Consider the following 12,853-nt stretch of genomic DNA (forward strand, 5'->3'; position numbering starts at 1 on the left):
GTTCGCAGTAGATATGTTCCCTTTGTTCCCTGAGAGAGAACTATCTGCTGCTACCTAAGATTGAACTCTCAACTTTCCAAGTGGGAGGCGAGCGTCTTCATCCCTAGACCACCATGCCACCATTATTATTATGATGCAATTATTAATTTAGATAAATGTCTATTAAGTGATACAATTAGCTTAAAATTTAGGAAATGTCATAGAATATGTTTATACATATATATTTTTAAAATTTGAATAATATATGCCTTTCTCAGTTCCTGAATGAGAAGTTGTAATATAAATCAAAGAAAGCTCAAAAGCTTTAATAGGGCTGAATTGCCCCTTGATTTTTCTGTGTTAGTGAACTGTATTTGTCTTTATAGCTCCATAATGCAGTAGCTGAGATGGAAAAAGAAAAGTTTAATCTTCAGAAAAAACATACAGAAAATATCCAAGAATTGCTGGAGGATACAAATGCACGTTTAAGTAAAATGGAAGCAGAATATTTGGCAGAGACCAAAACAACTGTAAGTGTTACATTAATACCACAAATACTATTTTTCCCCATACTCCACGTGGCAGCCTTCTTAAAAGGGGACTGCCAAAGTTCCAAAATAATTCTTCATCCATATACAAGGTGTTTTTGTTCCTTTTTCAAATGACATTGAAGATAGTGTACTAACTTGAATGCAGAAATCTATCTCTGTTCTTCACCCAGACAGCTGGGTTTGAGGCGTTATGTATCAGTGTTCTCCTTTTGATGCAACATATGGTAAAGTGTGTATGTGGATTTCATAAAGAAAATGTTTGTGTATTCCAAATCAAGTCTGTTTAAACATTTTTATCAGTGTTACATATTTATAGAAAAACAGTTTGATGTTGTCCTTAAAGCGTATTCACACATTTCTTGTTAATGAAGATTGTATTGGAAAAAAATTAGTACTCAAAGCTTCTTATATGTAACAATATATATGGCAAGAAATGGATACAGTCTGTCAGCAGGATTGAATTTAAGAACCATCAAAAGCAGACAGATCTTGCACAGCAGCTCCTGATTTTAATAATTAAACAAGGTAGAGTTCAAGGCATGGCTTAAGATGAAAGACTATACTGTCACTGAAAATTAGTTTCTCTTTTCTGACTATTTCAGGCTTTCCCCCCACCCCTATCCGTTTTTCATGAAATGTCGTTTGTTGAGCACTAACAACTTCTGCTGAGTGATGAGACTTATAAATTACATATTTGGAACAAAGAATTTTTCCATTATACACTATTTGGGGCTGATATTAAAAATATTTATACCTTGAAATAATTAAGGCTATGTAGCAATGTATTGCTAGTTACGGATTTTGTAAGTGACTTACAAAAACAGTCATTTTTGGCATCTATATTTTTCTTGATTTACTACTTCCTAATTCAGTAATGAACATTATTTGGCAAGTAAATCTAAATAATCCAATAGTTTATTTTAAGTGTCAGACTACAATTTGTCATTCAGTCATAAAAAAAGAAACAAATATTTTCTAGGTTTATAATACCAGAAAAAAGGGAGGGAAAATTAACAATAAGTATAATGGAGGGAAGGGGGAAATATGATATATAAAACAGTCTTCTGGACAGATTAGATGCTACTGTCTGGTTTTCTGGCTCACATCTTCCTCTCATCATGCTTCTTCTGAGTAGAAGATAAAATCTGATATAGCTAACTTTCATATGATAGGAAACAAGTTCCTGCAACAGGGAAAAAATATAGGTGAAAGCAATTTTTTGCTGATTGTGTATTGGTTTCTACCAAAGAGAGGGAATTGGGTGCAAACTTATAAATAGCAAATAAATACCGTGTTTCTCCAAAAAGATGACCCATCTTGAAAAGAAGCCCTATCATGTTTTTGAGCGCATGTGATTAAATTAAGTCCCACCCACAAAATTAGCCCTAATTAAGACCCTGTCCACCCTGGGGTGCAGGAGGTGACGTGAGGCACATAGGTAAAAAATAAGCTAGGGTGGGGATGGGGGTGGTGGAGCTGCCCTGCTTACCAGGCCTCCCCCACCCTGACACCTGCCTCTGCGGCTGCTTGCCACCACTCGAATGCATTAATTACCCTGACCTTTATTTTGTGTTTAGATACCTGCCGGAAGGCATCCGCAGCCGATAACAGAGCTCCGGATCGATTCAGAACTCTATTATTTCTGCAGAGGGTTTTCCAGAAGGCGTCTGCAGCTGATAACAGAGGTCCGGTCAATCCAGAGCTCTATTATTGGCTGCAGTTGCATTCCAGCTGGTATCTAAAGGTGAAACAGAGGCTGGGGCAATGTGTGCGAGTAGCGGCAAGCGGCTACAGAAGAAGTGGGCCAGCAGTGGGCTCCTGCTGGGCAGGGCTGTTGTTGCAACTGCTGCAAGGTGAGTCAATAATTAGAACCCTCCAAAAAGAAGGCCTAGCCATTTTTGGGGCGGGGGGGGGAGGGTCAAAGGAAAATAAGACCCGGCCTTCTTTTTGGAGAAACATGGTATCTACACAATTTGTATTTTAAAACTTTAAAATACAGGTAGTCCTTGAGTCATGATCACATTTGAGCCCAAAATTTATATTGCTAAATGAAACATTTGTTAAATAATTTTGCCCCATTTTATGATTTTTCTTTCCACGGTTGTTAAGTAAATCATTGCATTTGTTAAGTTAGTAATATGAACTTTAAGTGAATCTGGCTTCCCCATTGACTTTGCTTGTCAAAAGGTCGCAAAAGTTGATCACATGACCCCAGGACACTGCAACTGTCATAAATATGAACTACTTGCCAAGCATCTGAATTTTGATCATGTAACCATGGCTGTATTGGTCACAAGTGTGAAAAACAGTCATAAGTCCTTTTTTTCAATGCTGTTGTAACTTTGAGTGGTCATTAAATTAACTGTTGTAAGTTGAGGACTACCTTTATAGGTTATTAAAATATGAACAGCTTTATATTCAACATTTTTATTATTTCTTATTCGGTTTTGGAGAATTTGGTCCAGGCTTGCTATTCAAAATTTTAGACAGTTATTGACCTAAAATTATTTATTTTATACTAGAATTTGGGATATAATAGCATGGCAGGTAACATTTTTCAAATATTGCATTGTTTTATCCTTCAAAATGCTGATGAAAAGCAATCCAATCATGTTATAGTATCAAGGCAGATAACTTTTAATTAACTTAGAAAAATGCAATACTGATAATTCATATATTAATATATATTATCAGTACAATAATGTTCAGTAGAAGAAAATGTGTGTAATCTCTGATCTTGTGTGTTTTCTTGCAGATGGTTCATTACATGGTTAGGTAACTCTTCAATGCAACTGAAGAGCACTGAAGCACTTAGCACAGAAAATGTTAGCTAATCATAGTAATAATAAAATGTCTGCAAGCAACACCCAAGCTTAATAGAGTGCCAAGGACTCTAAAGTGATATTACCTAAGTCATATCTGCTTAAAAAATAAATAAATTTAGTAATGCTTCTGTTTGAATAAGTGATGTGCTGATAATACTTGATCCATCTTAACTATTAAAGGTAAAGGTTCCCCTTGCACATATGTGCTAGTCGTTCCCGACTCTAGGGGGTGGTGCTCATCTTCGTTTCAAAGCTGAAGAGCCAGCGTTGTCTGAAGACGTCTCCATGGTCATGTGGCCAGCATGACTAAATACTGAAGGCAAATGGAATGCTGTTACCTTGCCACCAAAGGTGGTCCCTATTTTTCTGCTTGCATTTTTACATGCTTTTGAATTGCTAGGCTGGCAGAATTATTACATACTGCTTAACCTTAAACCACACGTTTTAATTTTTAAACTGTGTTCCTATGGGTACACTTAAATAAAGTTATAAAGATTAAACTTATAAAGACTACAGATCTTTTGTTTAACAGTTTTCTTCAAAATAGAATTATTTTTTAATTAGAATTCAAAATATCGCATACAAATTTTCTATTGTTTACTCTGAGAATCTGAAAAGGAAGCCATAGAAAAAGTGATATATATATAAACTTCTGATTAATTTTTCTTTGTGGTCTCTGCATGTTTCATAAAGGTTATCTATGCTTGGGAAGAGTTCCCATTTAGAATATTCTACAATTAACCTACCTTCATCATTCATTTCATCTTCAGTGTTTTTTAAAGTATGATAATGAACAAATCTCTTTGGAATGTACCCTTTGATGTCAGTGAACCTTTCCTTTATGTATTTCACTTAGATAGTCTGAGTTGTTCATTTTCATTTGACAGTTTTAGTATTATTCAGGCATGCTAAGAGATACCCACCCCCATCCTCAAAGTATCTTCCAAAGTATTTGTAGTGTGATGCTAAATTTCTAGTTATGCTTTATCATTCTTTGTGAATTCCTTGTTTGAAGAAAAGATTTATTACACATACTCTGGCTGGCATCCAGAAGAAAAGACTCTGAAGTGTTATACAATAAAATAGTTAAGGATGAAGAGAATGGGTTAAAAAAGAAGAACAAAAATCTGTAGAATCTCTATGCAATACAATACAATAATACAATAGCAGAGTTTGAAGGGACCTTGGAGGTCTTCTAGTTCAACCCCCTACCTAGGCAGGAAACCCTATACCATTTCAGACAAATGGCTATCCAACATTTTCTTAAAGACTTCCAGTGTTGGGGCATTCACAACTTCTGGAGACAAGTTGTTCCACTGATTAATTGTTCTAACTATCAGAAAACTTCTCAGTTCTAAGTTGCTTCTCTCCTTGATTAGTTTCCACCCATTGCTTCTTGTTCTACCCTCAAGTGCCTTGGAGAATAGTTTGACTCCCTTTTCTTTGTGGCAACCCCTGAGATATTGGAACACTGCTATCATGTCTCCCCTAGTCCTTCTTTTCATTAAACTAGACATACACAGTTCCTGCAACCATTCTTCATATGTTTTAGTCTCCAGTCCCCTAATCATCTTTGTTGCTCTTCTCTGCACTCTTTCTAGAGTCTCCACATCTTTTTTACATTGTGGCGACCAAAACTGAATGCAATATTCCAAGTGTGGCCTTACCAAGGTATTATAAAGTGGTATTAACACTTCATGTGATCTTGATTCTCTCCCTCTGTTTATGTAGCCTAGAACTATGTTGGCGTTTTTGGCTGCTGCTGCACACTGCTGGCTCATATTTAAATGGTTGTATAGGTATAAGTATAATTTTTATTGTCATTGTACTTAAATACAACAAAATTGGTTATACAATGAAATTGGTTATTGGAAATATATATATGTATAGGTTATTGGAAATATAGTGGAAATTGGAAATTGTCCACTAGGATTCCAAGATCCTTCTCACAGTTGCTACTATTGAGCAAGGTACCACCTATACTGTACCTGTGCATTTCGTTTTTCTTGCCTAAATGTAGAACCTTACTCTTTTCACCATTGAATTTCATTTTATTAGATAGTGTCCAATGTTCAAGTTTGTCAAGATTCTTCTGTATCTTAAGCCTGTCTTCTGGAGTGTTGGTTATTCCTGCCAGCTTGGTGTCATCTGCAAATTTGATGAATTCCCCATTTATTCCTTCATCCAAATAATTGATGAAGATGTTGAAGAGCACTGGGCCTAAAACAGAGCCTTGGGGTACTCCACTGCATACTTCCCTCCATGTAGATGCAGTTCCATTGAAGACTACATGTTGAGTGCGGTTGGTCTGCCAGTTACGAATCCATTTGGTGGTGATGCCATCTAGCCCACATTCTTCTACTTTATCTAGTAGTAGGTTATGGTCTAGTTTAGCAAATGCCTTACTGAAGTCCAAGTAAATTATATCGACATCATTCTTTGGTCCATTAATTTTGTCACTTTGTCAAAGAATGCAATAAGATTAGTTTGGCATGATCTGTTTTTGACAAACTCATGTTGGCTTTTGGCTATTACTTTGTTTACTTCTAGGTGTTCGCTAATTTGTTGCTTGATTATCTTTTCCAGAATCTTTCCTGGTATTGAGGTCAGGCTGATAGGTCTGTAGTTTCCTGAATCTACTTTTTTTCCTTTTTTGAAGATGGGAACCACATTAGCTCTTTTCCAGCCCTCTGGCAGTTCCCCGGTGCTCCAGGATCTCTGAAAGATACAGTTCAGTGGTTCTGAGATCTTGTTGGCCAGTTCCTTCAGAACCCTGGGGTGTAATCCGTCCGCTCCTGGTGATTTGAACTCGTCAAGGGTAGACAGGTGCTCACTTAATATTTTCTTCCCTATTTCAACTTGTGTTCCTAATCTTATTTTTGTGGTGCTGTTTTTTATAGGTTGGACTGTTTTTTCCCCTTTGTGTAAAGACAGATGCAAAAATGAGTTAAATAGTTAGGTTTTCTCTCTGTTGCTTGTCACCTTCTTGCCACTTTCTCCCAGCAATGGACCAATTGTTTTTAACATGTTGGAAGAAGCTTTTTTTTTTTTTTGGTTATTTTTTACTTTTGTGGCAAGCCTTTCTTCATTGTGAGCCTTAGCTTTTTTCACTTCATCTTTACAGGCTCGGGCTATTTGCTGATATTAGTTATGTCCCTCTCTTTCCACTTTTTATACTTATCTTTTTTGTCTTTCAATTTGTCAGAGAGTTATTTATGCAGCCATACTGGTTTCTTTTGGGAGCTGTTATTTTTTTTCTTCATTGGTATTGTGCTAGACTGGGCTTTTGTAATCTCATTTTTCAAAATTTCCCAAGCTTCTTGAGTTGTTTTCCCCTTTAGGATTCTCATCCATGGAATTTTTCCCAAGCTCTCTCTTAAGTTTATTGAAATTAGCTCTCTTAAAGTCCAAGACTCTAGTTTGACTTTATTCTACTACTTGTGTTTGCATAATGTTGAATTCCAATAATACATGGTCACTTGTCCCCAGGGTTCCTGTGGCTTTAACACTTCTATCATTTTCTCTCTGTTAGTGAAAATTAAGTCCAATATGGCTGATCCCCTTGTTCCTTTCTCTACTTTTTGGGGAAAAAGTTGTCTGCTAGGTTTGTTGGGAACCTGTTGGATCTTCCACTTGGTGCAGAGTTTGTTTCCCAGTTGATGTCAGGGTAGTCAAACAAAATCATATTGTGGTGTGCTTCCTACATACCTTAGTTAGCTGACTAGCAAAAAGTTCATCTACTTCCTCTGCTTGGTTGGGTGGTCTGTACTATAGACCTATGGCAATGTCATTTCCCTCCAACCTTTAATATTGACCCAAATGCATTCAAGATAGTTCTCATCATTGTTGTGCTCTATTTCTGTAGAGATGTAGTTGTTTCTTATATATAGTGCAACTCCACCTCCTCTTTTATTTGGGCTATTTCTTTTAAATAATTTAAATCCTTCTAGCTGTATGTTCCAATTGTGGGTTTCATCTCACCAAGTTTCTGTAATGGCAACAATATCGTATCTGCCCTCATTTACTTGAATTTCTAATTCACCCTGTTTATTCCTCATACTCTGTGCTTTGGTGTATAGACATTTGAGTCCATTTTGATAACCATGTGTTTACTGTCTACATAACCTGTATTATGCCTGACTGCCCCTGTTTTCTAGCCATTTGTATGATTCATGCACATGGTATGGCACTCACTATTAAATGCTTCATTTTGCTTGACAGCAGGAGTGATAATCTTACCCACACAAACATCTATGTTACATGCACTGATAACCCTATGAATTTTAGATTGCTGGGGACAGAAATATTCTGTATCAATTAATTCTTGGGTTCCCCTGTTCAGTTTAAATGTTTATCCAGAAAAACTGTGGATTTAATGCCAAATAACTCAGTCCCTTTCTTGCATGGGTGCAAACCATCTCTTTTGTACAGTTTTTCATTGGACCAGCTGCAGGCATCATGACTAATAAAACCAAAGCCTTCCCTTTTACACCACTCTTTTAGCCACACATTAAATTCTGCTACACGCTGGCCCTTCCCTTTTTGTTCCTTATATACTGGTAAAACCTCTGAAAAGATAAGCCTACAACCTACACTACTAAGTTCATGCCCCAAGCTCTGGAAATCATTCTTCACAGAAAGTACATCTTTTTGGGACAGATCATTTGTGCCAAGATGTATAATAACATCGTCACAGTCCTTACTTGCATTTCTTGACTATCTTAAGAATACCTCTCTTGTCTCTGCTGGCAGTAGCACCTGGCAGACACCTGACCTCTTTTAAAACCTCCATATTCTTTCCTAAATTTACATCCCTTCTGATTGAATCACCAACCAGAAGTTGACTTCTCTTTTTGCATACCTTGTTCTTGTGTGACTGATGTGTGATACCTGGTTCCCCATTTCGCCTTTCCGAAGTAAGTTCTTCATTTTGGACCACGATCCCCTGCTTATTTGAGTCATCATTATCACAACTACCTTGATCTGTCTCTTTAGTGTACCTATTAAGGTCAGCAAGGGCGCTATATCTGTTATGCTGGGTCACAGCAAAAGCTTTTTGTTTATGGTTCGCAGCTCTCACCCTGCCAGATCCCACGGTTGTCCAGACTGCTCTTCTGCTGTGGGATCTTTGTGGTAGAGGGGGCTGATAGCATGGCATCTCCATAGAGTGGAATGGCCGAATTGGACACCTAATTTCTGCTTGGAGAGCACAGATTAGAGATTCTAGATAGCTAATCTGTCTTTGTAGACTAGTAATTTGTTTACAAAGGGGACAGTAATACCATTTCTCACAATTTGTTGCATGAGTATTTTCAGCTGAGATTAAAAACATGTTCATCAATGAACAAAATTAAATTTGAATGCTCCATTTGCCACCATATTTGCTTAATGCAGCATATTTTAAATATATTGACCTAAGCCTACCTATATAATTTATGTCAAATAACTTTGCTTTGAAATTTATTTTACTTTAATAATTGCAGTTTTTCTGGTTACGACAATGAGCAACTAGTTGCATTATCTTCACCTAAACCTTGTTGCTCCTAATATTTCAGTAGGAATTGCTCATGCATTTTCAAGTAAAGTATGACAACTGTAAGTAGCTTATGCTAGTAGCTTACTGTTAAAATGAAGTAGTTCCTCAAGAAACCAAATTCAGTTTACAATCCATTATTAAGTTCTTTCCTGTTTCAGAATATATTTTGAAATCCTGGCATAGGCTGAACCCTTCTTGGTATTAACTTGCGATTACAGATGTATTCATTAATAGTAATTTTCCTAATATAACAATTTTTTTAAAGAAATCTTCAAATGGAGATAAAAGTGAATAGTTTTCAGAAAGGAACAAGGTAAAATTAGTAAGACTGTATTACTGTGCCAACATAAGATAGTTTGTTAGACGTTTGTGGCATGCGGTTTTCAATGACCTAGCATGGTTGTAGTTGTACTGGTGCAAGTCAGCAAATGGAGTTAGAAAGGGGAAGAAGAAATTCAGTTATGGTCTTGAAGGTCAGCTATGATGTTATGAATGATGATGAACTTTCCTGACTGCTAACCAAGGTTCTTATGGGGAGATGTAGCAATAGCAAGTGGCCCAGCCTGGAATATAGGTGTTGAGGACTAGAGGCTTGGGGAGCACTTGCCTCCCCCAGTTGCTGTGAGACATGTTTCCAATTTGATCCAAAGTTGGAGAACAAGAGAAGGAGAGGAAACTAAAAGACTGCAAATGAAATGGTTGGGGAGTGAAGATACATGAGTGTGCAGATCAGGTATTGGTTCCAGGTTGAGAAAGGAAAAAAAAAAGTCCAAGGATGAATTCCCTGGAAGAAGGGAAGTTAAGACTCAGAGGGACAAGAGGTTCACCTGAGATTTAAGATGGGAAACAGTGGTTTGTCATTCATTGGTCTCTGGGAAAGGACTGGACAGAAGACTCTGCTCTTTGCCTAAGTAGGTGCTCAGCTCAGCAGATCCAGAACAAATCTTTACACATTACAGTAAATTCAGCCCATTCCTTTCTTTTCACTTTTACTCTTAATAAGCAATAAGGAAGCAGAAGAGCTAGAGATGAATAGTCTCTCTGAGGAAGACTTAGGAGGGAACTTGACACCAGGTGAACACCAGAATTGTGCTGTACATTCCTGTTGTAAATACTGGTTGCAAATCACTTCGTTGTATGTAGTAAAAAAGCATAAAAGTCTCTACTGTCTTGTTTTTCTGTGTCAATTGCCGCACTTGCAAAATACACCTCCGGTTCAAATAGCACCTTGTCACACTGTGACACAGTTAAACTCTTACTAAACTCTTAGCGTATAAATATTGTCAAGTGAAGAACTATGAATGTGGATTAGCCATTAAGTTGGAGCTTAGTTGTATCTGTTTTTACTCAAGAAAGGTAAAAAAAATATTCATATTTATTGAAACAGTTGCTTATCTGACAGTAAAAAATAATGCAGAACCTAATAATATTGTATTAAATATTTCAGTAACATTCTCCTCTGGAATTTATTTAATATGCATTCCATAATTATAATTCCATTTTATTACTTATTTTTCTTCAACTAATGCAAAAAGAATTGCCACTTTAATATGGTTAAAGTAACTTTACTATGAAACAATAGCATTATCTTGCAATTCCTATTACATTCTTTGTTCTTATTCTTTCCTTTGTATCAAGGAGTACTCATAAATTAAACATGATTATCTTTTCTTCTTTCATTTCCAGATATAGATATTTTATCATATTTGAAAGCTATATGTAATCTTCCATATAATCCCTGTATCTTTGGTATAGTGAGGAATTAAATTTTACAAATGCTTGTAATTTTTTAGACCAACCCTAAAACAATTTGTATGTGTACATTCCTAATTATAGTAGGGGTTTTTTTTTGCTTGGTTGTATATTTTCTTTGCACAAATTGGCATCTAATTATGTTTCTTATTAAAATTCTATATAGCCTTTCTTTTAAGGGAATTTTTAAAAGTGATTTTTACTTGTATTTACATACTTCTTCCTTAGCTTTTATTCTCTTTTTCCCATCTAATTGCCTTTTCATTCTTTTGGGGGTCCCATTCTAAATACATGCAGAAATATTAATAAAGAAATAATATTAAGGATCCCAAAAATAACTATACATTTCTTTACTGCACATGTGCTTATACAGACTTTTGATTGTCCTGCCTATTAAGAAAGTTGAGAATTAATGGTATAACTTGAGTCAATCTCACTAGTCCTTCATTTTCACCACTGAGATCTTTTTATTTATTCAATTTATATGCCACCCATCTCACCTGGACATGACTCTAGCAGCTTACAGTCATTTAAAAACCAATAAAAGTATTAAAACCATAAATGGTAACATTGAAATAATTTAAATGTAATTTTGAAAATTACAAATTGTGCTTATAGGTGTGGTGTAACCTCTGTTGGCACAAGGTTAGAGACTGACACTCTCTTTCTTCCAGGCACACACAGAAACAGAGTACTATTTTTTTTGGACTATAAGACGCACTGGAGTATAAAACGCACCAGGGTTTTGAAGAGGCAAATTAAAAAAAACGTAGGTAGGTAGATAAAGGGAGAGAGAGAGAGAGAGAGAGAGAAATACAGTAGATAGGGAGGGAGGGAGGGAGATTAGGTAGGTAGGTAAGTAGATAGAGGCGGGGGGGGGAGAGAGAGATACAGTGGGTGGGTAGGGGGAGAGAGAGAGAGTAGATAGATAGGTGTTTCCAGGAGTACCTATCCATGTGCTGGAGAAGGAAATCGCTGACAATCTGCAGCACCTAACTTTGTTCCTGCTGGCACAGCATTTGATCCATGTAATGCTCATCAACCAGTTAAAGAGCTCTCCAAAAGGGGGGGGGGTGTTGCACTTTGCAAACCGCCCCAAAACGGCCTGTTTTTTTGCAAAAACAGGCCCGTTTTTTTCAAATAAAAGGCATAAATAGCCTTGGGGGGCTTATAGAGTGCTGCTGGGGGTTGGGGGGGGGACAATGGCCCATTTTTTGCTCATTTCTGCCCTCCCTAGCCCCCAGGTCATCTCTGAAAACCTCCATAAGGCTAGGCACGGCCATTTTGGTGAAGAGGCGGGGCTTCGGGAAGGCAAAAAATGTTGTATTCGATATATAAGACGCACCCAGATTTTCAGCCTCTTTTGAGGAAAAAAGGTGCATTTTATACTCAGAAAAATACGGTAATTTTAATCTCAGATTGCCAGAAGGAGGAAAAAAAGGTTTCTTGAATATTTTTTTTCTCACTGAAAGAATCTCATTTTTCCTACCTTTTTGTTAGAGGGTGCTACCAATGTTTAGTTTCTTCCCCGCAAAATCAGGACGTTTTCTCCCTAACGTTTTCCCCACCCACTTCCTTTTGGAATGACTACAGGCAGCATGAATGGAGGAGGACTGGGAGGGGGACTAGATAGGCATTGGGGCAGGTAGTAGTGAGGAAGATGGTGAATCCTGGCAGGCTGGGATATTGGACCTCACACATTTACTACAGTTCTTACATTCCAGAGAGAGTGATTTTCTATACACAACTCCCAGTATCATCCCTTCTCCAGTTCATCATTTTGAATATTTCCTTGGAATAATGTAACTCAGAGTTGCAGGGAAATTAAAAGGAAAAAAAAAACACCCCACCTGTTCTTGATTTGTGTCTATCACTACCACTTTGGCAGTTTGCAGCTGAAGAAATTAAGACTCCACAACCTGTCACCAAGTTCACAAAATTGTTGACCCCCAGTAAATAACAAGCAGAATTCGATGTACAGTACATTGTTAGAAAAGGCACAACCTGCTTTAAGTTATATCATCAGGCAGCTTCTTTACCTTAAAGTTATTTGACCTAGATTTGCTCTTAGCAAGAATATTTTTTCCTGTTGCTAATGCTCTTTTTTTTTCTTCCACAGAAGCTCATCGTACATTTTTTCTTAAATTAACATATCTTCCTGGAGTCACCTGGTAGGGGAGATGGGCAGCATAAAAATGTAATAAACAAAT

The 12,853-nt window shown here is 36.9% G+C and overlaps 1 protein-coding gene across 4 annotated transcripts in view; it reads left to right on the top strand.

The window, feature by feature from the left end:
* CEP112 (centrosomal protein 112) overlaps positions 1-12,853 on the top strand; it is a 277,780-nt gene that overhangs the window by 60,886 nt on the left and 204,041 nt on the right. For all 4 annotated transcript variants that reach the window (XM_032211002.1, XM_032211004.1, XM_032211003.1 and 1 more), the window contains one exon: positions 366-509. In XM_032211002.1, the coding sequence (XP_032066893.1) occupies positions 366-509 (144 nt within the window). The remainder of the gene's footprint in view (positions 1-365; positions 510-12,853) is intronic.

The sequence above is a fragment of the Thamnophis elegans genome, chromosome 2 (assembly GCF_009769535.1).
Source record: "Thamnophis elegans isolate rThaEle1 chromosome 2, rThaEle1.pri, whole genome shotgun sequence".
Classification (NCBI taxonomy): Eukaryota; Metazoa; Chordata; class Lepidosauria; order Squamata; family Colubridae; genus Thamnophis; species Thamnophis elegans.